We start from the raw sequence: 25,420 nt of genomic DNA on the forward strand, positions 1-25,420 counted from the left end.
GTAGCCCGCGATTCGAATCAATACAGGAAGCGCGGCGCCAAGCGTTGCCACGGGCGACCGGGGCGGGCGGGGTCCCCCGGGCCCGGCTGTGCTTCCTTTAGGTCGTGGGTCCGAGCGGGGGACAGGCTCGGGCCGGGCACTGAAGGGCAGACCCTCCCCTCCCCCCCGGGCGGGCGCGCCCCACAGCAGGTGCACGTCTGGGTCGGGCCGACCCCGCTGCCCCCGCGGGACGGTGGTTCAGTCCGCGGACTGCGCTCGCACCCAGCGCTGGCCCAGGGGAGGGACAAAAATCCCTGCCCCCCACATGGGCAGAGCATCCACTTTCCAAACAAAATAGGTGGTCGATGACGGGCACTGGGGGGGGGGCACTTGACGGGATGAGCACTGGGTGTTATTCTGTGTGTTGGTAAATCGAACACCAATAAAAAATAAATTTATTTAAAAAAAAATAGGTGGTCGAGAAGCTCGGAGAAGTTGCTCACCAGCGTGAGTCATCAGGGAAATGCAATCAAAATCACAGGCGGGGCGCCTGGGTGGCTCAGTGGGTTAAGGGTCATCGGCCTGCTTCTCCCTTTCCCTCTGCCCCCCCCCCCCCAACCTGCGCGCTTTCTCAAGTAAATAAAAAACAAAACAAAACAAAACAAAAAACAGGCACCTGGGTGGTTGGTTCAGTGGTTGAGCATCTTGCAGAGGTTGAGCATCTGCCCTAGGCCCAGGTCCTGACCCCGCCTAGGGCTCCCCCGCAGGGAGCCTGCTTCTCCTTCTGCCTGTGTCTCTCTGCTTCGCTCTGTGTGTCCCTCACTAATAAAATATTTAAAAAGTAAAAAAGACAACCACAGTCTCACTCCTGACAGGGCAGCTCTGATAAAAGACAACACCAGGAAAAATAAGTGTGGGTGAAGCTGCAGAGCAAATGAACCCTCCCCGCATTGCCGGTGGGGTGGAAATTGGGGCAGCCGCCTGGAAGGCGGTCGGGCAGCTCCTCTGCGTTGCAGGTTGAATTACCAGATGACCCAGCGATTGATTCCTCTCCTAGGAACCCAGGAGGATTGAAGATGTGTCCATGTAAACATGTCTACCTGGATGTTCTTAGCGCCATTCACAATAAATGAAAAACACAAACCACCCAGATGCCTATAAGGATGATTGGGTGGACAAAATGTGGCATAACCACGTGCAGGTGTATCGTTTGGCGGTAAAAAGCAGCGAAACGCTGAAGCTACCATGTGGATGAGCCCCTGGGACAGAGGCCAGACACAAAAGGCCACTGTATTGTTTCTATAGATACAGAAAGTAAATTGGTGGTCCCCAGGGGCTTCGGGTGGAGGGGCGGAGAGGACTTGGAAGTGACTGCTAGGAACTTTCTTGCTGGGGTGATGGAATGTTCTAAAATTGAATGTGATGACAGTTGCATCACTCTGAATACACTAAAACCAGATGAATCATACACTTTGAGTGAATTTTATACTATGAGGATTGTTATCTCAATAAAGTCACCATAAAAAGATTCCTGTGTGCCGGGAGCTGAAGGATGAAGAATAATGAATGAAACAAGGGAGAATAGGGTGAGGGGTTGGAGTCTCAAACACGGTGGATGAGGGATATTCAGGCAAAGGTTTGAAGGAAAAGAATATACCACGGCACGTGGTTTCTGTTGGTTTGTTTATTTCGTGTGAAATGATGTATGTCACACGTGTGCGCCTTTATCTGATTTCAGTGACTCGGCAAACACTATAGGATCTCGAGCGGCAGGATCTAGTAGAAACATGAGCTACATGAGTAATTGCAAATTTTCTTCTAGCCACATTTAAAAAATACAAAGAGGGGCACCTGGGGGGCTCAGCGGTGGAGCGTCTGCCTTCAGCTCAGGGCGTGATCCCAAGGTCCTGGGATCGAGTCTCGCATCAGGCTGCCCACAGGACAGGGAACCTGCTTCTCCCTCTGCCTGTGTCTCTGCCTCTCTCTGTGTGTCTTTCATGAATAAGTAAATAAAATCTTAAAAAAAAAAAGCGTGGGTTTTTTTTTTTGCACATTAATTTTGATTTTTAAAAATATCTCATCAGGGGGATCCCTGGGTGGTTCAGTGGTTTATCTCCTGCCTTCGGCCCAGGGCGTGATCCTGGAGTCCCAGAATCCAGTCCCACATCGGGCTTCGTGCATGGAGCCTGCTTTTCCCTCTGCCTGTTTCTGCCTCTCTCTCTCTCTCTCTCTCTCTCTCTGTGTGTCTCTCATGAATAAATAAAATCTTAAAAAAAAATCTCATCAATGAGGGAGGAATGTGGGGGTTTATAAAAGCAGGGGAGGTCACCCAGTGTGGTTTCCCACTGCTGTTGCAATGAGTTGCCCCAAACTTACTGTGAGCTGAGCACAGCATAACTGTTATTTCACCATGCTGGAGGTCAGAAATCTGGCACGAGTCTCCCAGGGTAAAACCCAGGCGTGGGCAGGACTGGTTCCCCTGCACCCCTCCAGGGCCCCAGGGAGTCCCGGCTCCAGCCTTCTCCCACTTCCAGAGGCGCCCCCTCCCTGTCCCTCCTCCGTCCTCACTGCCAGCAGCACAGGGTCTGCACGTCTCTGGGACGCCCATCCTTTGCCTCCTTCTCGGGAGGACCTGGTGAGGATGCTGGGGCCCCCTGGGAACCCAGGGTCACCCCCACCTCAAGATTCATAACTTACCGGGAACCCTGGGTGGCGCAGCGGTTTGGCGCCTGCCTTTGGCCCAGGGCGCGATCCTGGAGACCCAGGATCGAATCCCACATCGGGCTCCCGGTGCATGGAGCCTGCTTCTCCCTCTGCCTGTGTCTCTGCCTCTCTCTCTCTCTCTCTCTCTCTGTATGACTATCATAAATAAAAAAAAAAAAAAAAAAAAAAAAGATTCATAACTTACCGCTATCTGTAGAGTTCCTTTCATAGCGCACAGTCACCGGTTCTGGGGGTCAGGGAGCAGTGTTTTTGGGGGCCGGTCATCACTTGTGCTGTGCGCCCCGTTCTGTGTCACTAGGTGAAGGTTGCACTGCGCCTTCTGGATTATTTCTTAGAACTGCAATGGGATCTACAGTGATCTCAACATACACGTCCATTTCATGTATTTATTTATTTAAAACAATTTTATTTATTTGAGACAGAGAGAAGGTGCACATAAGTGGGAGGGGGAGAGGCAGAGGGAGAAGCAGACTCCCCACTGAGCAGGGAGCTGGACATAGGGCTCCACCTCAGGCCCCCAGGATCACGACCTAAACCGAAGGCAGATGCCTGAGACCCCAGGCGTCCCTACGTGTTAACTTTTAAAAAGAAAAAAAAAAAGCATTAAGCTATTACTGATTTACTTACTGAGATTTTGGCACCCCTTCGATCTGGGGCTCACCCGCCACAGTGCTGAACAAACCCTCTCCTCTCTCTCGTTCTGCTCCTAGAGGGCATCACTGAATTCCTACTTAACTCTTTTTTTTTTTTTTTCTTTTTTTTAAAGCAGAGGCTCTGGTTTTGGACAAATTAGAAGTCCAGAGGGGCGGGGATCCCTGGGTGGCTCAGCGGTTTAGCGCCTGCCTTTGGCCCAGGGCGTGATCCTGGAGACCCGGGATCGAATCCCACGTCGGGCTCCCGGGGCATGGAGCCTGCCTATGTCTCTGCCTCTCTCTCTCTCTCTCTCTCTCTCTCTCTCTCCCTCTCTCTGTGACTATCATAAATAAATAATAATTAAAAAAAAAAAAAAAAAGAAGAGGGGAATCTGGACGCAGAGAGAGGGGCCGAGGCACAGGCCGGAGAGCTGTGTCCCCAGGCCAAGGAAGGCCCAGGCCGGCCGGCGTTGCTGACCAAGCTTTGAGCTTGGACTTGCTCGGTGCGAAGGAGCCGCAGACCGGAAGGCGGGGATGTCTGCTTAGCACAGATGTCTCTTGCTATCGGGGTGTCGCGGGTCTGTAGGTTCAAGATTCCAAGTTCTCTGACGCACACAGGTCTTGCGTTGGGGTGTGGCGTCCTATATCTGCTTCCTGCACCCCTGGGCCTACCTCCTCCCAATCACACCTGGCGCGCTGCCTCGGAGCCTTCCAGAGTCAGCACAGCGCCCGGCCCCCCGGGGAAGCCCTGCGTGAACATCGACCTGAGCCACACAACACGGTCGAGACGGCGTCCCTGCAAGGCAGCCAAGGGCCCCGCGACCACCTCAACCTGGAGTCACCCTTCAAAGGCAGGGAAGACAATACCTAAGAATATAGGGGGCGCCCGCTGGCCTGGTCCGTAGAGCAGAGCCCGTGATGCTTGAGCTCGAGGTTGTGAGTGCAGGCCCCACATTTGGTGTGGAAATCACTTAAAAAAAAAATAGTATCAGGATGTCAGCTCCATGAGACCAGAGACCATCTCGTTCTGTACCCCCCCACCCCGCACCCCGTGCCTGGACTGCCTGCTGCACGGTAGGTGTTCAATAAATATTTGTGAAATGAATGCCTGGATGTTTAAACCAATAGTGAGCTTGTCAAAGTGCCTTTTTTGTTATGCGTGGCATTTTGGTGTTTTTAATTAACTGCCCACATTTTTTTTTTTTTTTGAAGATTTATTTGAGAGAGGAAGCGAGAGAAAGCCAAGAACAGAACCTCAGTGACCAGACGATTCTGGCCCCAGGGGAAAGCAGCCGCCTAGTGCTGGCTGTTTGCTCACTCTGAAGGGCCCACCGCCAATCCTTCCTGACAAATGTCAAAGTAAATATCACAGTAAAAAAATTTCAAGTAGCACAGGGAGCTACAGGATTTAGGGGCACCTCCGTGGCTTGGGGCGCCCGGGTGGCTCAGTCAGTTGAGCGTCGGCCTTCGGCTCAGGGCGTGACCCCAGGGTCCTGGGATCGAGCCCCCGTGTCCCAGGTCGGGCTCCCTGCTCAGCGGGGAGTTGGCTTCTCCCCCTCCCTCTGCCCCTCCCCCTGCTTGTGCTCATTTTCTTTCTCAAAGAAATAAAATCTTTGGGAACAACAACAAAAAAGATTTAAAGTACTTTGGGCAAATGCTTGGGTATTTTTCAAAAATGTTATCGATATGTAATTTACACATATGACTCATAACATATAACACATATAATTCCACTTATGCAAATGAGATGGCAGGATGCTGCTGCAAGGACTGCTTTTCCTGTCACACGGGGATCCTGGCCTCCTTCGGAAGGTCTGATCCTTAACGTTCACGTGCACCACCGTGTAACCAGCACCCCTGTGGGTGAGTAGTCCTCAATACTGACCTGGCACCTACTACAAGCCACGCATGTCATGGGTGCTAGGGATCCACTTAGTGATGTGCTGGAGCCCATGGGTGTTGACTACAGAAGTCATGATCGGAAACTGCATGCGCGCACCATGGTGGGAATATTTATTTTTAAAAGATTGTATTTATTTATTCATGAGAGACACAGAGAGAGAGGCAGAGACACAGGCAGAGGGAGAAGCAGGCTCCCTGCAGGGGGCCCGACGCGGGATTCGATCCCGGGACCCCGAGATAACGCCCTGAGCCGAATGCAGATGCTCAAGCGCTGAGCCGCCCAGGAGCCCCACGGTGGGTATATTTAAACTACGAGAACCCTCATCCGCTACAAACTAGGGCTTTATTTTTATTTTCCAGGTGGCTGCTTAACCACTACACCGCTGTCACGTCACAGAAAACAAAGCAGACAAAATCCCTGCTCCCGTGGTGCTAATTCTAATGCAGAAAACGGGCAATAAGCAAAATAATTACGAGAAGCGAACAGGACAATATCAATGCCCTGGAGAAAAATAAGACACGGGACAGGATAAAACGAACATTTATTTATTTATTTATTTATTTTTAATTTATTTAATTTATTTAATTTATTTTATAAAAGGAACATTTAGAGTGAGGTTATGACTTTAACGGGAGGAGGAGCACGTGATTTTAACGTGCTCTTAGAACAAAGGAGCAAACATTTCAGTGAGGGAGTAAACAGACACCTGAGGGAGAGAGGTTCCAGGTAAACAGCACGTGCAAAAGTCCTGGGGCAGGACTGGGCCTGGCCTGGCCTGTCGGAAGCACATTGAGTCGTGATTGGCTGGAGCAGAGAGGGTGGCAGAGCGGAGGGGGCAGGGGAAGGTCGTGCAGGGCCTTGCAGGCCAAGGACTTGGGCTTTACCCCCCGCCCCCCAGGACCTGACGCGGGTGCTCAGGGGCGCCCTCCAGTGGCCGCCACGGGAGGACGGGGAGGGGCTGGAGCAGGTCCAGGCAGATGATGATGGGGGCGGGGTGGGTGGCCGCAGACCTGGGAGAGACTTTAAACTGATTCAACCCCGACGTTTTTAGGCTGAGCTCCTGGAATGAGAGTTCCCCCGCTAAGTTTGGGGCACCTCACCAGTGTCTAATTGGAGATGGGGCAGGGCAGCCGGACCCCGAGTCTGCAGCTGGGACCAGCCTGCCTGGGCATGGGGTGGGGGGGTAGCTGGGTCTCTGACAGTTCCCAGAACGGGCCGGGCTGTCAGACCCTGCGGGGAGAGGGAAGACAGACACTATGACGGGTCTGGGGACAGGAGAGGCTGAGCTGCCGGCGCAGGAGGGACAGGTGAGTCGCGGGAGGCAGTCAGGGTTTGGCTCTTCCCAGGGCTGTTGCTGGAAAGAGCAGCAGAAAGTGGGCGGGAGACAGAACCTGGGGGTGCCCTGACCCCACGAAGGCTGAGGGTTTTTTTCCCCTTGTATTCAAGGAACATGTGTCGGGGGCCTGGGCGCTTTGAAAAGTCTGTAACTTCCCGGGGCGCCCGGGTGGCTCACTGGGCTGGATGACAGACTCTTAGACTCAGGTCATGATCCCGGGGTCCTGGGATCGAGCCCACGTCAGGCCGCACACCTAGTGAGCAGTCAGCTTGGGACTTGCTCTCCCTCTGTCCCTCCCCCTGCTCTGTGGCTCTGTCTCTCTCAAGTAAATAAATCTTAAAAAAAAAGCCCGTAACTTCCTGAGAGCCAAGGGCCAGAGGAAGGCCCTCCCACACTCCGACTCCGGGGTGGCTGCTGGATTAGGCTGGGGGCCGCGGCGGGGGTGGGGGTGGGGTGAGGACTTTTGGGCACACCCCCGCCCCCTGGGGAGAGTCCCCAACCTTGCCTGCACCCAGAGCTTCCACAAGACCCCAACCGAAGGGCACTGAGCTCCTGGGCAGGTGAACGCATCCAGGTGTGGGAGGGGGTTGTGCCCCAAACTCCATCAGGAAGCAGCCCCTGTACCCGGGACCCCTTGTCTGGCGGCTCCTGACACCGTTTACAAGACACAGGCAGGTCGAGCACTTTCTGGAATTCTGTGAGCTCTGCTAGCAATACATCACAAGTGAGGAGGGGGTGGGAACCCTGAGTGGGGGACCCAGGGGTCTGTGTGCATTTGGGCAGTGAGCCTCAGAACTGGATCGATTCGTAGGACACCCGCGGACAAATGACTTGATTCGGACAGAGACCCCACACGCCTGGTGTGCCAGGTGTCAGAAGGGCTGGGGACAGAAGGCACGTGCACAGGAGAACCAGCTCACGACCCCCATCTGGGCATCCCCGGCCTCATGTGACCCCTCCACCTGTGTCAGGGTTGCTGCTGGCTGGCGGAGAGCAGCAGGTGGAACGTGTTCCACGTGAGATTAGGTTCTAGGGTTACACCCACTTTATGGCTGTAAAGCAGGTTGTTCAGGCTGGACTTGGAGAACGTGAGGGCGGGTAGCTGGGATGAGAAGCCATGGCCTGGGCTCTTAGCCATACCACTAAACCCCTGCCCCACTGCCCCCAATAGAGCAGGGGAGAACGAGGGCCTGGGGAGGGCCAGGCCGGAGGGCTGACTCCCCCTCCCCCAAGCCCCTTGGAGAGGGCTGGCTGGAGATGAAACCAGGGCACGTGTGGCGGGGGCAGATCTCAGAGCTGAGCTCCTCCAACACCCCAGCCCCCTGCGCCCCACCCCGATGTTCCTAGAGAGCAGCCCTGTGGAACCCCCAACACACTCTGAGACTCACGGCTTGGCAAAAATAATTTAATAATCCATTTGGACACTGGGGTCTCCATGCCCACCCACCCAGCCACTCCCAGGCTGGGGAGCCAGAGGCCCCAGGAACAGCCCTTGGCAGCCCCGGCCGCTGCCCAGGCCCGAGGGGGGCGGGTTTGCCCGCAGCGCCTTTCCCAGCACCCCTAGTTCCTCGAGAAGCTGGGCCAAGGCAACCCCGCTCCCCTGAGCACAGCCCTGGCCTGCACCCTCAGACCCCCGTGCCCACCCCCGTGACCCAAAACCCGGGAGCTACAGCCCTGCGCCATGCCACTGGGTGGGGGTCACAGGACACCTCAGCCTGGCCCTGGGGGAGGAAAGATGCAAAAGCAGCCAGATCCGGCCAAGCGGACAGCCCCGCGAGGTCAGATCCCACCCGCACGCTCGGTGTATGGGCAGCTTGTGCGCTGGGCCCCGCCGGGGAGGCGGCGGGCGGCTCTAGGAGGGGGCGTGCAGCTGCTCCAGCCCGTCGGCGTACTGGAAGGCCGGCCCCGTCTCGTACTCGTACATGTCCAGGGCCACCTCGCAGCTCTCCCGCACCACGCGCTCGGGGTCGGCCGCGTGGGCCCGCAGGGCGGCCAGGCAGGAGGGCCGGGCGATGGCTCCCAGGGCCTCAGCGCACTCGTGCCGCACCATGGGGCTCTCGGCCCGCTGGGCCAGGGTGGCTGCCAGCTGGGGCACGGCCGCCTCGTGCTGCAGCTGGCCCAGGACGTAGCCGATCTCGTGGCGGAAGAGGGCGCTGCCACAGCGCAGGCCTGCGGGCGGGAGGGCGACTGGTCACTGGCTGGGCGGTGCCATCGGGGCAGGCGGGGGACCAGGAGAGGTGGAAAGGGGCTCCTTGTTTCAAGGACAGCCGCCCCAGCCCCGGTGGTCAGCGCTGCTCAGAGGGAGGGGTCTGCAGCCGGCGCGGGGGGGGGTTCTGGGGGGGCCCTAAGGTCACAGCTCTGCCCTCCCAAAGGCCAGACAGGGCAGGCGTGGCCCTCCTGCACCCAGGGTCCCCTTCCAGCTGCTCCCGCCCCTCCGCAGTGATTAATAAGGGACAGTCACGGGCACCTGGCCCCCACTCCACACGCAGGTCGGGCTTTATACTGATGGCACAACCACCGGGAGACGTGCGGTGACCGCCCAGGACCAGAGGCCCCCAAGGCCGAGCCAGGACTCAAGGCCACCCAGCCCTGTGCTCCTGCCCGGCATCGCCTGGGACCCCCACCCTGTGGCCCAGGTCCCAGTGATGGCCAGACAGGAAGTGCCGGAGGGCAGCAGGGACCACAGGCCGCCCCGGGAGAGGCCTGCAGAGAGCGCCCTGGGGGCCTGGGCAGGAGTGACTCAAGTCACTCAAGTCACGGAGCCACACTCCCAGGGACCGGATCCCAGCTCTGTGGCTGCCAACCACTGTCTGCTCAGGCAACTCTTTCCGCCTTTCTGGCCTCGGCCTCCCCACGGGAAGTGGGGGCAAGTGTGCCTGCCCGCCTCCGGGAAAGCCCGTGGGGGAGTCCGGGCACCGGGGCAGGACGCACGTTCCCTGGTCACTCTGTTCCTCCATTTCCGGGTGCGGCCAGGAGCCTGGGCGAGGCGCACCGACCGTGACCCCGACCCCCACTCACCCTCCGCTAGCGCCAAGGCTGCCTCTTCGCCGCCCGCATCGCGCAGGGCGAACATGGCTCGGTAGCGGTCGAAGAGCGGCCGGGCTTCGTCCAGCAGCACCTCCCGCAGCCGCCCCACATCCTGCTCCTCGGCCGGAGGGGCCGGGTCCACGGACAGGTAGGGCCCTGCCGCCACCGCCGGCTCCCTGCTGTGCTCCTGCAGCCACTCCAGCCGCCTGACGGCCAGCTGGCACGTCTCTGCCACCTGCGGGGACAGCGGCGCATGGGCGGCCACTGAGGACCTGACAGTGGACACGATGGACCCCCTGCCCCACCTCCGGGGGCTCGAGGGACTCGGGAGCTAACCAGTCATTCTAGGTGGAAACAGCCCTGCAGGGCTTGAGTGGTTAGGGAGGGAGGGAAAAGAGGAAGGAAGAGGAAGAAGAGGAGGAAGGAGAAGGGAGGAGGGAGAGGGAGGAGGAGGGAGAGGGAGGAGGAGTGCCCGGAGGGGCTGGGGATGAGGGGGCACAGGCGCCAGAGCTCATGGGGAGGGGTGACAGTGCGGAGCCCTCCCTCATGCAGGGCCTGGAGCTGCAGCGAGAATTTGGGGTTCCATCCTAAAGGTCACTGTCACGAGCACAGGAGAGCTTTCGCCACAAGAGGTTAGGAGACCTAGTTCTGCCTTGACCTCCAGCTGCTGAGAGGGGCTGGGGCGGAGCTTCCGGAGGTGAGAAGCAGCAGGTGAGAAACACACGTCCACGTGGATACCTGCACGGGTTCCGGTGGCCAAAGTGGAAGCGGCCCACGTGTCCAGGGACAGAGGAGTGGATAAATACAGTGTGTCCCCCACGTGCAGGCATGTCCCCCGGTCATGGACAGGAGCGAGGAGCCCACACGCACTACTCCGGGGACGGATCCCGAGCCCATGACGCTCAGGAGGGAACCAGAGACAGGAGGCCCCATGGGGTGTGAGTCCACGTGTGTGACACGTCCAGGACGCTTGTCCATGCATGGGGAGGGACTCGTGGGGGCCGAGGGCTGACTACTGATGAGGCGGGGCTCCTTCTGGGATGATGGAATGTTCTGGAATTAGGAGAATGTCGCACCCAACTGTGGATGCTCTAGAAACCCCTGAAGTGTTGAACCCTGTGGTATGTGACTAACATCTCAATAAAGCTGTTCCCTGAAGAACGGAGACAGGCAGGTGCTGGGAGAGCCTGGAAGAGGCCAGACGGGCTGGGGCGGGTGGGCTCCAGGGGATCCTGGTGCAAGGGCTGGACGGGGCTGGAGGGGACAGGCTGGGTGGGAGGGGAGAGGTGAGGCGGGTCAGCCGGGCGGGGTTTAGTGGGGGAGTCAGTCGGGTTTTGCTGACGGGGCAGCACCCAGACACAGGGGACGCTGGCCCAGGCTGAGGGGCGGGGAGGGGGTCAGGCCACGGTACCTCAATGACAGGGTCGGTGCAGTACTGCTTCAGGACGTCCAGAACTTCCGGGTTCCCGATGGCCCCCAGGGCCTCCCCTGGAAGAACCACGCAGAAGGCTCAGTGTGGTTAGGGAACGCCACGGACACCGGGCGGGGGCGCCCACCTGCACCACCCCCTCCTGTGCTCTGCTCCCCTCCCAGCTCGCGGTCTGGATGGGGGCACATCACAGCGTGGGGCCCTCGGTGAGCACGGAGCTTCCCAGGGCACCCGGATGAGTAGAGCCCGTCGGGGTGAGCCCCAGAGGAGGTTTTCCGCGGCGACGTGAGGGAGGAGGGTCAGCAGAGGAAGGCAGGGCCTGATGGAGGGGCCTGGGCTGCCCCAGGCCACACAGGCGCTGAGCGGGGAGACCCCAGCCGGCACGCACTCGCTCCCCACTCAACCCCTCCTCTGCCTTGCAGGCTGGCAGGGTACGCTGCTGCCCACCATCAACAACATCCTAATGGAAGGGAGTCCGGGCCAGGACCTGCCCCTGCCCTCCTCCCTCTCTCGCGGTCACTCACTCCGCTCCAGCCAGAGGGGCTTCCTTGCCACTCCTCCAAGGAGCTCACAGGGAACTGCCCCAGGACCTTTGCACGGGCGGCATCCTCTGCCTGAAGTACCTTCCTCCAGGTAATCTGCCTTCACCCACATCTCTGTCCACTGATTACAAAAGGCAACACCTCTGGCACCCTCGTCCTACGCCCTGCCTCGTTTCTCCTCGACACTTACGCGTTCCCACCACCTCAGTCGGCGTTCTGTGATCACACACGCTCAAAATAGCAGAACTTCCGGAGAGGTGAGGTTAGGGAGAACGTTCTCGGTAAGGAGAGCTCTGACAAAACCAGTGACTGGCACGCTGAGAGTTACCGGGGCAGCCTGGGGTGAGGGCGGCTCGTGGGGCTGGACATCGGGGAACATGAGACACAGAGCAGGATGGACACCAGCTCCCCCTCCCAGCATGGAGGTGGTGGTGAGAGGCACAGTCTCAGCAGCCCGGGCTGGCCACGGGTTTTATGCATTTCTCCTTTCTGGTGTCCCTCGAGATAACAGGGCCTGGTACACGGCAGGTGCTCAGTAAACACTGGCCCAGCACATTACACGAACGAACGGAAGAGGAGACGTCAGGGGTTGGGGAGCTCGCCGCCTGGTTTTGTGTGAACAAGAATGGTTTTTAGTTTTCACGTGTCTTTTTTTTTTTTTTAGAGGCCCCTGGCCGGCTCCACCAGTAGAGCGCATGACTCTGGATCTCGGGGTTGAGAAGTTTGAGCCCACACTGGGTACAGAGATAACTTAAAAATTGAGTCTTTGGCGACGCCTGGATGGCTCAGCGGTTGAGTGTCTGCCTTTGGCTCGGGTTGTGACCCGGGGTCCCGGGATCGAGTCCCACATCAGGCGCCCCACAGGGAGCCTGCTTCTCCCTCTGCCTCTCTCTGCGTCTCTCGTGAATAAACAAAATCTTTTAAAAAGATAGTCTTTTAAAAATAATTATCATTATTATTTTTAAATCAAAGGGGCGACATTTCCCGACGTGTGAAACTCGGGTGGACTCCCAACCCGAGCGCCCTCAAGGGGCCCGGCCCGTGGCCACGCCTCTCGAGCACAAGGACAGAGCGGAGTCCAGGCAACGGAGGCTGCCGGGCCCACGGGGCTGAACGTTTGACGGCCTGCCCTGTACAGATGAGGCCTGCCCGGGGTCGCGCGGGGAGGAGGCCCAGGAGGGGTGACGGCGGGGTGGAGGGCCGGCGCCCTGGCCACTCACCTGCCTCGTGGCGCACCATGGGCTCCTGGCGGGCGTCACGCAGCACGTCCACCAGCACCGGGATGGCCCGGGAGTCCTGCATCTGGCCCAGGCAGTAGGCCAGCTCGTGCTTGAGCAGGGCGGAGTCGTCGCCGAAGGCCCGGCTGATCCAGGCGATGGCCCCGGGGCCGCCGAGGCCGCGCAGCGTGAAGAGCGCCCGGAAGCGGGCCTGCAGGGGCTGCCGGGTGTCCACCAGCGTCCGCCCAATCGCCTCCACCTCCTGCTCCGTCACCATGGTGCCGCCCGCTGCCGTGGGCCCAGGCCTTCCGCGGCCCCACGTGGGCTGAAACGGGGTGGGGGGCTCCTGGGCACGAGGACCTACGGGTGGAAAACCCAGAGCCCAGGTGAGAGGCACTTCTCATCCATCCGGGGATTAGTTCCCTGAAGAATCACACCCTGGGGGGTGTGTGTGTGGGGGGGTCCTCCTACCTGCTCCCTGCCGGGCATGGGGGGAAGGGCAGGGTCGGCCCCGTGTACCCGCGGGGTCATCTACGTTACCTGCCCTCCCTGACCTCTCGCCTGTACATCAGCAGTGACTTCTGCTGGTCCCCTCCACACGGAAGCCAGAGGGGACACAAGGTCCCCGGGGACCCCCACTGTGCGTGCGGCCCTCCCACACTGAGTAGCCTCCATCGAGCAGTGTGAGCAGCAGGATGTGGAAGGAACGACACCGAGGGCAGGTCCTAAGAGACCCGGGGCTTCCTCCTCGCCGCTCCAGGACTACGAGGAGGCTCCCCCGGCCCTAAAGCGGCCCACTGGCCGGGGAACTGAGGCCTCCGGGCCACTGCCAGGGAGCGTGGGAGGCCGGCGGCAGCTCCCGCAGCCCCGGCGCCTTCGGCTGAAGCCACCACTGCCGCTGGCGGCCCAAACGCCACCTCACGGCGGCTCTGAGCCAGAGGCACCAGATCCCGATCAGGCCCAGATCCCGGCCGCCCCGACCGGGAAAGCATGTGCCGCTGCTCAAGGCTGCCAAGCGTGGGGCCGTCCGTTCCATGACAGGTGACTGGGCTGCAGGTGCTCCCAGCGTGTTCACTGGGTCCTTACACAATCCTCCCATGGGTCCTTGTTCTTCCAAACTCCTTCACGATCCCAAAGGCCCCGCGTGACCTGCCCCGACCTTTGCCAGGGCTCCCCTCCTCCTCCTCTACCCCTTGCACACTCTGTTCCAGCCACACAGGCCTCCTGGCTGTTCCTCCAACACACCTGGCCCGGTCCTGCCCCAGGACCTTTGTATGGGCTCTTCTCCTCCCCAGGAACGTTCTTCCCCAAATGCCCCCCATGGCCACCCTCTCACTTCTTTGGGTCTCAAATGTCACCTCCTCACGGAAGCCTTCCCTGATCACTCTTCACTGTTACTCTCTTCCCTTGTTCTACTTTTCTTCCGAGCACTTACCACCACGAGATATCACACAGGATGTTTATCAGTTTAGCTGCCTATGGTTGGTCTTACCCCTCACCAGAACCCTGAAGGCAGGGACCGAGTCTATGCTAATCACCACTGGACTCCCAGCACTCAGTAGGCCCTCAATAAAAACACCAGCCCTACCAGCAACAGCAGCTGATATTTACTGAGACCTGCTATGTGCCAGGCACCTCTTCGAGGCCCCTCACACTCATGAACTCATCTACCTGTCCCCATAACCTATGAGAGCGGTGCTAGGCTCATCGCCCTTTCACAGGTGAGAAAGCAGACACACAGGGAGCTTAATAACTTGCTCAGGAATAGCGTTGAGACTATAAATCCAGGTAGCTGGGCTCTAGAGTCACTCTAAACCACAGATGCCGTGTCGAGTGGGTGGACTGCGACACAATGACACAGCCGGGCTGGGAGGAGGGGCTCCACCTCTGTCCTCCAGACCAATGAAGACCTGGTCGACGCTTCATAAAGCGAGCAGTGGCACATCGCAGCCTCTGGCTCCTGGCAGCGTCAGCACAGCTGACTGGGCTTGATGAGGGAGGTGCAGCTGCCCGAGCACAGGTGACCATCAGAGGAGGGGACACCTTGAAAGAGGGACCAGGAGAAGCCACAGAAGCCAAGGGCGCCTGGGTGGCTCAGCTGGTTGAGCATCTGCCTTCAGCTCAGGTCATGATCCCAGGGTCCTGGGATGGAGCCCCGCATCACACTGGGCTCGCCGCTCTCTCGCAGTCTGCTTCTCCCTCCCCTCTGACACCCTCCCCCTGCTCTGCTCTTTCTCTTTCTCAAATGAATAAATTAAAAAAAAAATCTAAAAACAAAAAGAAAAAGAAACCAGAAATGCCAGGAGTGAGCGAGCTACCAAGGCATCAGGGGCCATGAGACTGGTGTGGGGGTCACACAGCAAGCCAAGGGCAAACAGGACCCAAGACTCCTGACTCCCGGTCTGTGCGGAGGTCGCCCTGAGGCATGTGGAAAAGGCCCTTCATCACCCACACATCCCCCGGAGTCCTTAGATGCCCAGGAATGAGGGGGAATGTGGCCAACAGGGCAGCTCCAGCTGTGGGAGAGGAGGGGGAGGGGGAAATACGCCGCAGGGCTCTAGGGCAAGGCCTGAACTGCGGCAAAGTCTCTACATTTGGAATAAAGCCTATTAACAGCTCACAAGTCAGGTTTCCTTCCAGTCTCTGTTCAGATATTCAGTTATGCAGGCAGGAAGGAACTCTCGGAGCACCCGAGGTTAGCGACGCAAACCCTCCCTGCTCTGCCCTCCTCACCTGCCGGGGCTTCAGGGTCCCCCACAGCACCTAACGGCACCTGGTGTCCAGTGTGCATCACAGATCAGGTTTTTACCAGACAAGTTAGTGCCCCAAAGACAGGACTTCATATCATACATATACATACATGCACACTTGTACACGTAAATAAAAATAAATCTGTATCGCAGGGTGGGCACCTGGGTGGCTCAGGGGCTGAGCATCTGCCTTCAGCCCAGGGCGTGACCCCGGGGTCCTGGGATTGAGTCCTGCATGGGGCTCCCTGCATGGAGCCTGCTTCTCCCTCTGCCTGTGTCTCTGCCTCTCTCTCTGTGTCTCTCATGAGTAAATAAAATCCTAAAAAAAAATCTTAAAAAAGGAGGAGGAGGAGCGCTCACGCAGCGCCTCGTACAACTGCTGGCACCTAGTACGCGGCATCAAATGCTCCCGTGGGGAGCCCCGAATCCACCTCCCTGGGCTCAGGAGGGCACACCTCCTGGAAGCCCACAATTCAAGCCTTGGCCAGCTTTCCAGGGGGAGGCCGGGCGAGGAGGTGGGCGTGGGGTGCAGGGGAGCAGCCCCCACCCAAGCCGAATCTGGGGATCCGCTGGCCCCTGTGAAAGCCTCTTGATGGACGGTCCCCAACGGAGAGAGGAGACCAGGGTCCTCGGCCTCCCGTCCCCACCCGAGACTCATCTATTTTTTACTTTTAAGATTTTTTTTTTTACTCATTCATGATAGACATAGAGACACAGAGAGAGGCAGAGACCCAGGCAGAGGGAGAGGCAGGCTCCACGCAGGGAGCCCGACGCTGGACTCGATCCCGTGACCCCGGGGTCACGCCCTGGGCCAAGGGCAGGCGCCGAACCGCTGAGCCCCCCAGGGATCCCCCCACCCCCGAGACTCACCCAAACCAAGAATTCTCAACAACATGTCTGGTAACCGACGGCCCCCCAGAAAGGGGTCGTCCCAATACGGGATCCCTCCCCCTGGAGGACACCCCGAGGAACCGGATGCTTCAAGACCCGTCTACGCGGATCCCCAAGTACCGGGTGCTTCACACCTTTGGTTCTCCCGGGAACTCGAGAAACGGGTGGCCCGGCAAGCAACACACGCGCCCCCCCCAACGAAGAGACCCCCGGCGACAGGGTCCCCAGAACCCATCAGGAGGCCCTCGACCCCCCCACCCCCACCCCCACCCCACGAATCCTAGAGACGGGACCTCCCCCCGAGGCGTCCTCCCCGTGCCAGCCCCCCAGGCCCGGGCCACGCACCGCGCTCCCTGCCGCCGAGACGCCCAAACGAGCTCCCGGAAGTCGAGGTCTCCGAGCTCACCCGCCCCCTCCGCGGCCACCAGCGTCTCACCAACCGCGACGCTCGCGGCACTCTCTGGGGGCCGCCATCTTCTCGCCCACGTGACCGGGCCGGACGGCACCAACGCAGCAGCGGGGGGGTTCCCGTCAAAGCCTCCGCGGCACGAGACCGGTCTGGAAGCTTGAGTCCGCATCGGTGCCATAGTCCACACTGACACACCAGAGGAGTCTAAAGGAATCCCTCAGGGGAGGGAAGGGCAACGCCCACTGTTTCCGTGGAGGACATGCTCTCCGGCTCCACACCCACTTCGATGGGTGGAAATGGTTTGTGCCGATTCAGCGACGCGGGGCTGGCTAGCGACGGAGCATGCGCCGCGTTCCTGGGCGTGGCCAAAGCCTGGGGGCGTGCCCAAACCTGGGGGCGTGGCCAGTGGCTTCAGGGGGCGTGGCCAATGGCTTCAGGTGGCCGGACTTGAGCTCCGGGCAGGCGGGGGCGGGGCGCATCTCGTGCTTTTTTTCGGACCCGAGCGAGTCCGAGTTCGTCGTTTACTTAACAAATAGTGGGGGCCGAGGGCTAGACAGCCTGGTGGCCTGGGGCAGACAGACGGGAAATAAGCGAGTGAAATGCACGCGGGGCGGTGACCCAGGTGAAGGAGTGTAGGGCGCGGGCGGGGCGCGTGGTCCCGGGGGGCGGGGCGGGAGCCCGCGGCAGGTGCGGGAAGGAGCGCCTGGGCCTGGGACGGACTTGGCTTTACTCCGCCGCACTGAGAAGCCCGGCGGGTTCTAATCAGGGCAACACGTGCGAAAAGTGTTTCCACTTTGCAATGTGGGAAAGAAGCATGGGTGGCCACGTTATTATGTATAACGGCGAGGAAAAAATGATTTGGAAAAAAACATCATCGCTCACCTGGGCCACCACAGCCCCTCCCTACCTGTCTTCCTGGCCCCCAGGTCTGTCCTCTCTGCAGTGGCCACCAGAGGCCACCTGTGGGCACCAGCTCCGGCCCTCCTCTGCCCACAGCCCTCCAGGGCTCCCACCTCCCCCAGGGTAAAAGCTCAAGTTCTCCCCTGACCCCCAAGGCCCCGCATGACCTGCACTGGGCCAGTCCCTACCCTTCCCTCCTCCCTGTCACCCCGTTGCTCACTCTGCTCCAGCCACACGGGCCTCCTTGCTTTTTTCCAACACGCCAGACCCAGTCCTTCCTCCGGGCCTTTGCATGTGCTCTGCCCTCTGCCTGGACGGCTCTTCCCCCTGGTACTCCCCTGCCTGGTTCCCTCCCTCCCCTGGGTCTCTGCTCCCGTGCATCTCCAGAGGGCAGTGGCTATCCTATTTTAAACTTTAACTCTCCCTCCTAGTAGTCCCAACCCCTTAGACCGTGGTACCTCCGCCCCAATGCCACTTTTTCTTTTTAGGTTTTATTTATGTTAGAAAAAGGGCATGCTTGCTCACGTGCACTCACATGCATGTGCATGAGGGGGAGAGGGGCAGGAGGAGAGAAGTGGACTCCCCACTGAGCATGGAACCCAACTTCCAGCTCCATCCTACGACCCACGATCATGACCTGAGCCGAAATTAAGAGTCAGTTGCTCAACCGACTGAACCACCCCAAATACTGCTCTTTGCTTCCTAACCCAAAACGTCACTTCCTCTAGGGTTGTGTTCTTCTCAGAGTCTATCCTCCTATTTTGAGTGTCAGTTCAGGGATTTTCCCAGGAGAGGGAACAGCTCGAGCAAAGGCCCTGAGGTGGGGATGGATGTGCAGAGTGCCAGCTGGGCTGGCTGGAGCTGAATGAGGGCGGTGAGGGGGCCCACTGGGCGGAAGTGATTTGCGCTGTGATTAATCCTGGCAGATGGTGGCCTTGGAGGATCCCCAATCCTCTTACCCAAAGCCCCTAAATACTTCCGCCACGAGGGTCACCTCCGGGCCTCTCCTGCTCCCGGTGGCCGTCATGCCGGGGCTGGCAGTTGAGGAGGGGATGGAGGGCTGGAGCCCAACCCCGCCGCTGTATGAGGAGTACCGCCCACCGCCTCTCGATGCCATCCGCCTGCCCAGGTACGCGCTGTACCTGCTGCTGGCAGCGCTCCTGGTGGTGGCTGTGGCCTATGCCATCGTTGGACACCTCATCAAGGACCTTGCCCACGACCTGGCCGGTGAGCTGCTCCCCTCAACTGTGGGCCCTGCTTGGGGTGGCACTGGGCCACTCGGGGGTGGTGGTGGTGGTGATGCGAGGGCCCGTCCTGGCCAGGGAGGGCACCGAGGGTGGGTGAGGCCCTGGGAGGCTCCTCACCCACATCCTCCTGCAGACTGGGCCTTTGGCCCGAAGCCGGACCAGGAGGACGCCCCCCGGGAGCTGCGCTCGAGCCTGGAGGGTGAGGATCTGGAGGAGCTGGACCTGCAGCTGGCTCTGGCCTGGCGGGGTGACGAGGACCCTGGCGGGGCTGGTGACGCAGCCCCTGCAGAAGCCCCCGCCCAGGCTCCCCGCCGCCCTTCCATCGCCTTCAAGGACCCACCCGGTCGGAGCTCCTTCTGGAGGCTGGCCTGAGCCAGGCCCTGCCCTCTGGCCCCGGGTCCTGGCTCTGAACCCCTTTGGCAGCTGTATAGACGACTCGTGCACACTGGACCCCTTGCTCCACTGACCTGCCCAGTCGTGGCGGAGGACGTTCTGTTTCTTGGCCGGCAGATTCCCGTGGTTGGTCACCGGTGCTTTCCGTGCTCCTTTCCCCGGTGGCCCCCGGAGCCAACCTCCACCACCAAGAAGATGTTTTATTTTTTAAAGATTTTATTTATTTATTCATGAGAGACACAGAGAGAAAGAAAGAGGCAGAGACACAGGCAGAGAGAGAAGCAGGCTCCATGCAGGGAGACCGACGTGGGACTCGACCCCGGGACTCCAGGATCACACCCCGGGCTGAAGGTGGCACTAAACCTCTGAGCCACCTGGGCTGCCCCAAGAAGATGTCTTAAAATAGTAACCAGGTGGCTGGCCGTTGCCTGGTACTTAGTGTGTGCCTGCTAGCGTGCTCGGGAGCCTTCTCCTCGAAGTATTTCATTGGATCCTCACAGGCCAGCTCCCCCCGACCCCCCGTAACAGATGGGAACATGGAGGCACAACGCCCAGAAATGATGTGCTTGGAGCTCAGAGAACTTTTTGCAGAAAGAGGCCAGTTGGGTGACCTGCCTTGGAAAAAGCAGGAGTCCCCAGGCGGGGTTCTGCTCCTGCTCTTAAGCCCGAATCTGCTGCACCCCCACCTCCCTGGCTCCTTCCCAGCTCTGTGGCCCTGCAGGATCCACCGCCTCTGGGGGTCCTGACTTCCCAACTAACCCAGGAACCCCCGGAGGGCACCGCATGAGGCTTCCCCTTCCCTTCCGAGCTTTGCAAGGACAGGCGCACGCAGTAGGAGCGTCACAGGCATGGCCCGGTGGCTGACGTGGGCTCACGCCGGCCAGGTCCTGAGCGCCTTCGCTCTCCCGGGTGCCCAGGTGCGCAGACCTCAGGAGGCAGGAGGCCCCGGGTATGCACAGGTGCCCCATAAAGGTGTGTGCAGTGACACTGGCATCCCCCCAACCCCTGAGGGCCCTACAGAGGCCCCCCCCCAGTCTGGGCTTCCTGCCACGTGCCTGGGCCGTGGCTGCCCAGTGGCAGCAGGGGTGGCACGGACGCTCCTTCTCCTGGGCAGGGCCCCCTATCTAATCAGCCAGGGACCAAGGTTGATGGACAGGAGAGCCCTGAGCCTGAGTCACCCGCTGCTGCGCATCCCGTTCTCTGGCCACAAGGGCGGGGCTGGGCCCCAGATGGGCCGCGGGCACGTGGCCCATCACCTCTCATCCGTGTGCTCATCCCATAGTGGCTGCTGGCCCACGGGGGTCCGGGAGCCAGGACGCGGAAGTTGAAGCCGGGGGTGAGGGAGATCTGGGTTCGGGTCCCAGCTCCAGCTGTTTCTGGGTGACCTCCGTGCCCCGGCCTCCTAGGGCTTCTCTGTGGAAGGGAGCGGGAGCCCTGCGTGCGGTGTCCGGAGAGGGAGCCCACGATGCCTGGAAGCCCTGACCCGGCCCGTGTCAGCCTGGCCGCTGCGGCGCGGGGCCTGGGGACCTGGAGGCGGGGGCCTGGGGCAGGGCGCAGGGTGAGGGCTGGACTCCCCGCGTTAATTGTTATACCAGGTCCAGAGTCTGAGCTGCGGGTCCGCCCCTAGGCCCGCCCGCCTGCATATCAGGGCCTGGGCTCGGCCTCACCCAGCCGCCCCTGACTGTGCGCGCCGCTGGCTCTTCCATGACCATGGGGACCCTGGAGGCCCTTCTCCTGCTCAGCGCCCTGCTCCTGTCACCTGCAGAGGCCCAGCAGGGTAGGGCGCCCACCCGGGCTGGGGGGCGGGGTGCACGGTGCAGTGGTCGGGAGGGGTCATGGCAGGGGCTCCTTCGAAGGCTCAACATCTCCCCATTTTTCATGGTGAGGAACCCCTCTGAGAAGAGTAGGCGGGCAGAGGAGGAATGGGGCCGGGCCCCTCTTGGAGCCCCCCAGCCCCCACGCTCCCCCGGGGCCTCCCTGCCCATCCCTGGGGACACCCCCCCAGGCCCCAGCCCCCTCCCTTCTCTAGAACTGGTGTCTGACCAGCTCTTTCTGAGACCCCACCTGCTCGAGCATCCCCGCCTCACCCCTGGACCCTTGCTGTCTCCCCTTTTGGGGGCGTGCCCCGCTCCCCGCCATCTCTGACTCCCACCTGCCCGCCTTCGGACAGCCACGCAGTACCACCTGAAGCCCTGGCTGGTGGGCCTGGCTGCCGTCGTGGGATTCCTGTTCATCGTCTTCGTCCTCATGCTGGCCAACCGCGTCTGGTGCTCCAAAGTGAGGTGGGAGCCCCTCTCCCCACGCTCCGCACCGCTGTCCCTGTCCTCTCCCCCAGAGTGCTGGGCACCCCTCCCGCCTGCTGACTCTCTCTGGTCGCTTCCCCTGTCTCCCGTCTCCCTGCTTCTGCTCACACCCCCCGCTTCACGGCCCGGGACAGCCATGCGGCCGTGCACCTTGCTCTGTGCAGCCGCGGGACACCGTGGAGGCGACTTGCCCGTCACCCACCCTCACCCCTCTGTCTCTCTCTCTCTCCTACAGAGCCCAGGATGAGGAGGACACCGGGTTCAGAATGTGTTCCAACCCCTATCAGGACGTGGGCGTGAGGTACTACTGCCTGTGTGAGCGTGCTGGTGTGGGGTCGGGGGTTTGTGTGAGCCCCTCTGGGGGGTGGGGAGGGGTGAGTGTGCACCGGTGACCTCTTTCTACTCTTGAACACGTCAAGCGCATTCCAGCCGGGACCTTTGCACTTAGTCTTCTCTCTGATTGGGACGCTCTTTCCTGTATCTTTGAGCTGCCTCGTCCTCCAGTCCCTGCTCAGATATTTCCTCCTCCCGGAAGCCCACCCCGGCCACCAGGCCTCCGACACACTGCGTCCCACAGCTCTGCGTTCTTTGCCCTGACCGGCAGCCGAAATTATCTTAGCCATTTACCGCTCTGTCGTCGCTGGACGGTGGCTCCCAGTAGATGGAAGGAGCTTAGCTCTGGCCCGGCTGTGTCCCCGGGGGGCCTGGCGCACAGTGGGCACTGAGCAGATCCCTGTTGAGCGACACTGTGCTGTGGGGTCGTGTAGGTGTCTGCACACGAGCGTGGGTACTGGCGCGGGTGACTCTACTGTGGTCCCGACTGCTTCCAGACGAGATTCTGGGGGAGGCTCAGGGATGTGGCAGGGGTGGGGGCTCTTCCAGGGCAGTGTCCCCACTTGGCCAAAGTTGGGAGGCGAGAGTAGGAGATAGGAGGAGGCCAGCCTGACTGGAACATTCTCAGTCGAGCTCGAGACGTATGTGAGGGAGAGAGCTGTAGGCCTCATTGTTTGCTTTGTCTGAGACTCAGTGCCGCTCCAGCAAAGTGTGATTCCCGCTCCCAGGGTGGGCTGGAGGTTCTCGAACCCACCTGAACTCCTGTGTTGGTAGTTTTCTCCTTGTCCATTCCTCCATCCATCCCCCATCCCCCACCCTCCTACCTCCCATCCATCCATCCACCCATCTACCCATCCATCCCCTCGTCCATCCATCCATCCATCCATCCATCCCTCCCTCCCTCCCTCCCTCTATCCTTCCATCCTTCCATCCATCCATCCATCCACCCCCCATTCCCCTACCCATCCATCCTCCAATCCATTCATCCATCCCTCCATCCATCTATCCATTCACCCAACCATCCATCCCCCCATCCATCTATCCCCCATCCATCCATGCCCCCATCCATCCATCCACCCATCCACCCACCCATCCAACATTCAACCATCCATCCATCCATCCATCCATCCATCCCCCCACATCCATCTATCCACCCATCTACTCACCCATCCACCTACCCACCCATCCACCCATCCATCCCCGTATCCATCCATCCATCCATCCCTCATCCACCCATTTACCCATCCATCCATCCACCCATCCAACCATCCATCCATCCCCCCACATCCATCTATCCACCTATCTACACCCATCCACCCACCCACCCATCCCCATCCATCCCCAGATCCATCCATCCATCCAACCATCCATCCAACCATCCATCCATCCTCCTACCCACACTTCCCTTTCCAACCATCCATCATTCATCCATTGATCTTCCTACCCAGTAAACCATTGATCCATTCATCCATCCACATGTCTACACTGCCATCTCTCCACGCATTTATACTCCCATCCATTGATCTGTCACGCTCTTCTTTGGCCTGGTCATTCACTCATCTTCCTATTCTATTTTTTAAGGTTTTATTTATTTGTTTGTTTATTTATGAGAGACACAGAGAGAGAGGCAGAGACAGAGGTAGAGAGAGAAGCAGGCTCCATGAAGGGAGCCCGGTGTGGGACTCGATCCCAGGACCCCAGGATCATGACCTGAGCCGAAGGCAGACACTTAACCACTGAACCACCCGGGCGTCCCTCATCTTCCTATTCATTTTTTCATCTCTCCACGCAGCTATCCATTCACCTAACCACTTACCTGCCCATCACCTATCTATCAATCCACCCACCCACCCACCCCCTTCTCCATCTATCCATTCATCCATTCATTCCCCTAACCTACCCATCTATCTACTCACCCACCCATCCACCCACCCACCCATTTCTCCCACTCATCAGCCCAGTGATCTCTCCACCCATCCACCCATCTGCACTCCTACCCATCCATCCATTGACCCATCATTCTTTCCTTTCTGTAATTAATCTACTCACCTATCATGCTGTCTGTTCATGCCTCCATGCAACCTTCCATTCACTTCTCTACTCATCTTCCTATTCATCCGTCCTCCCATGCGTCCATCCTTCCATACATCCACACATCCATCCATTCTCCATCCATCTGTCCATCCATGGGACAGTTGAGTCCTACTTTCTGCCTTTGTGAAATGGAAATAGCAAGGCTTCCTCCCAAGGACTGTTTTGAGGATTCAACAAAGAAACTTTTTGTAAAACACCTGTCACAAGGCCTGGCACAGGCCCATGTCTGTCCAATGGGGGCGACTGTTTCTCATTGTGTCTGGGGCCTTTGTATCCCTACAGTGAAGAAGGCAAGAGGGAGAAGATAGAGGAGATAAAGGACACGAAGGGCAGGAAGGCTGAGAAAGAAGGAGAGAGGAACTTGGGGCTGGAGCTGGAGGAGCAAGAGGAGCCCAGAGTTGAAGGGAAAGTCACGAACACAGCCATGTGAAGACGCGACACGGCTTCCTCCAGGCAGCCACCCAGAGATGCCCCCTCCACACCGTGTAAGCGATGACCTGGATGTGAAGCCACCATAGTAACTCCATGCAGAGTGGAGAATACTGGCCCCCAAATGAAGAGGCCTGGGACTTGCCCTGCCCCTCGGGGGGGTGGGCTCTCTGTGTGCTGCATGCCTGGGCTTTGTGCACCCTCCTTCCCGATTTGTCTGCCTAGTGATTCCTCTCGCACTTGGAGCGCATTCTGGGTTATGGAGAAACCCCCGAGCTCCCGCCGTGTCACGGCTCCCCCACTTCTACCCACGGCCTGATTTCTTTTCCCTCTCCCTAGTATCTGTTGGCCAGAAGCTCCTCCGTCCTACTCAGCCTCGGGACCAACGTGGGGCAGGGGCTGCCTTTCAGAGACCTGCATTAAAGAATTAATAAGAGCCCTTCAGAAGGGCTCCTGTTGTCTCTTGGGACTCAGTTTCCCCCTGGGGGAGGCAGTGGTTGGGGCCGATGCCTGAGCAGGGATGGGAGGGCAGGCTGCCCAGTGCCCAGATGCCCCCGGCAATCTTGATCCTGCTGCGGAGCTCTGGACTTTGAGCCCCGTATCCTGGGAAATCCTTGCTACCCCACCCCTCGTCTGGGGCCACGTGACTGTTCCAGGGACCTGGGTCCGGGAGGCTGTGTCCCAGGGCTCTGTGCTCCCCTGGGAAGCAACGAGTACTTTCTCCTCCCAGTTTCCAGCCTCCCCTTTCACCTCACTTTCTCCGGGCCCTGGCCCTTGCCCTGGATGTTAACTATTTCTTAATAAGGACCCTGATAAAGGTTGGCGTTCAGGCCCCGTAGCCGGGCTTGGGGGGGTGGTGAGACCCAGAGGCAGGGAGCGGCT

The 25,420-nt window shown here is 59.6% G+C and overlaps 2 protein-coding genes and 1 long non-coding RNA gene across 4 annotated transcripts; 2 read left to right on the top strand and 1 right to left on the bottom strand.

Annotated features, from left to right (window-relative positions):
* The first annotated feature begins 5,843 nt into the window (after positions 1–5,843).
* LOC119864780 lies at positions 5,844–12,436 on the top strand. The gene is made up of 3 exons (XR_005375226.1): positions 5,844–6,545; positions 11,453–11,663; positions 12,237–12,436. It is a non-coding gene; the product is annotated as an uncharacterized LOC119864780 (long non-coding RNA).
* DOHH (deoxyhypusine hydroxylase) lies at positions 7,964–17,111 on the bottom strand. 2 transcript variants are annotated; one of them, XM_038567821.1, is made up of 5 exons: positions 16,776–17,111; positions 12,793–13,149; positions 11,013–11,089; positions 9,593–9,836; positions 7,964–8,743 (listed from the first exon to the last, which is right to left on the bottom strand). In XM_038567821.1, exons 2-5 carry the CDS (start codon positions 13,064–13,066, stop codon positions 8,427–8,429), a joined length of 912 nt encoding a protein of 303 aa, XP_038423749.1. In that variant the 5' UTR covers positions 13,067–13,149; positions 16,776–17,111; the 3' UTR covers positions 7,964–8,426. The 2 variants fall into 2 exon arrangements, with proteins under 2 accessions (XP_038423749.1, XP_038423750.1); XM_038567822.1 differs by lacking the exon at positions 16,776–17,111 and adding an exon at positions 16,565–16,674.
* A 3,886-nt stretch (positions 17,112–20,997) lies between these two features.
* On the top strand, positions 20,998–24,982 carry C20H19orf77 (chromosome 20 open reading frame, human C19orf77). The gene is made up of 4 exons (XM_038567823.1): positions 20,998–21,156; positions 21,550–21,661; positions 21,918–21,983; positions 24,392–24,982. Exons 1-4 carry the CDS (start codon positions 21,084–21,086, stop codon positions 24,537–24,539), a joined length of 399 nt encoding a protein of 132 aa, XP_038423751.1. The 5' UTR covers positions 20,998–21,083; the 3' UTR covers positions 24,540–24,982.
* The last annotated feature ends 438 nt before the right edge of the window (positions 24,983–25,420 follow it).

Source organism: Canis lupus, chromosome 20, assembly GCF_011100685.1.
Source record: "Canis lupus familiaris isolate Mischka breed German Shepherd chromosome 20, alternate assembly UU_Cfam_GSD_1.0, whole genome shotgun sequence".
NCBI lineage: Eukaryota > Metazoa > Chordata > Mammalia > Carnivora > Canidae > Canis > Canis lupus.

Excerpts from the sequence above, each read along its gene's own strand:
- C20H19orf77 (XM_038567823.1), top strand. The coding sequence starts at position 21,084 with ATGACCATGGGGACCCTGGAGGCCCTTCTCCTGCTCAGCGCCCTGCTC. Across the intron at positions 21,157-21,549 it reads ACCTGCAGAGGCCCAGCAGG|CCACGCAGTACCACCTGAAG; the intron begins GTAGGGCGCCCA and ends GCCTTCGGACAG. Across the intron at positions 21,984-24,391 it reads TATCAGGACGTGGGCGTGAG|TGAAGAAGGCAAGAGGGAGA; the intron begins GTACTACTGCCT and ends GTATCCCTACAG.
- DOHH (XM_038567821.1), bottom strand. The coding sequence starts at position 13,066 with ATGGTGACGGAGCAGGAGGTGGAGGCGATTGGGCGGACGCTGGTGGAC. Across the intron at positions 9,837-11,012 it reads GCACCGACCCTGTCATTGAG|GTGGCAGAGACGTGCCAGCT; the intron begins GTACCGTGGCCT and ends CTGTCCCCGCAG. Across the intron at positions 8,744-9,592 it reads AGCCTTGGCGCTAGCGGAGG|GCCTGCGCTGTGGCAGCGCC; the intron begins GTGAGTGGGGGT and ends TCCCGCCCGCAG.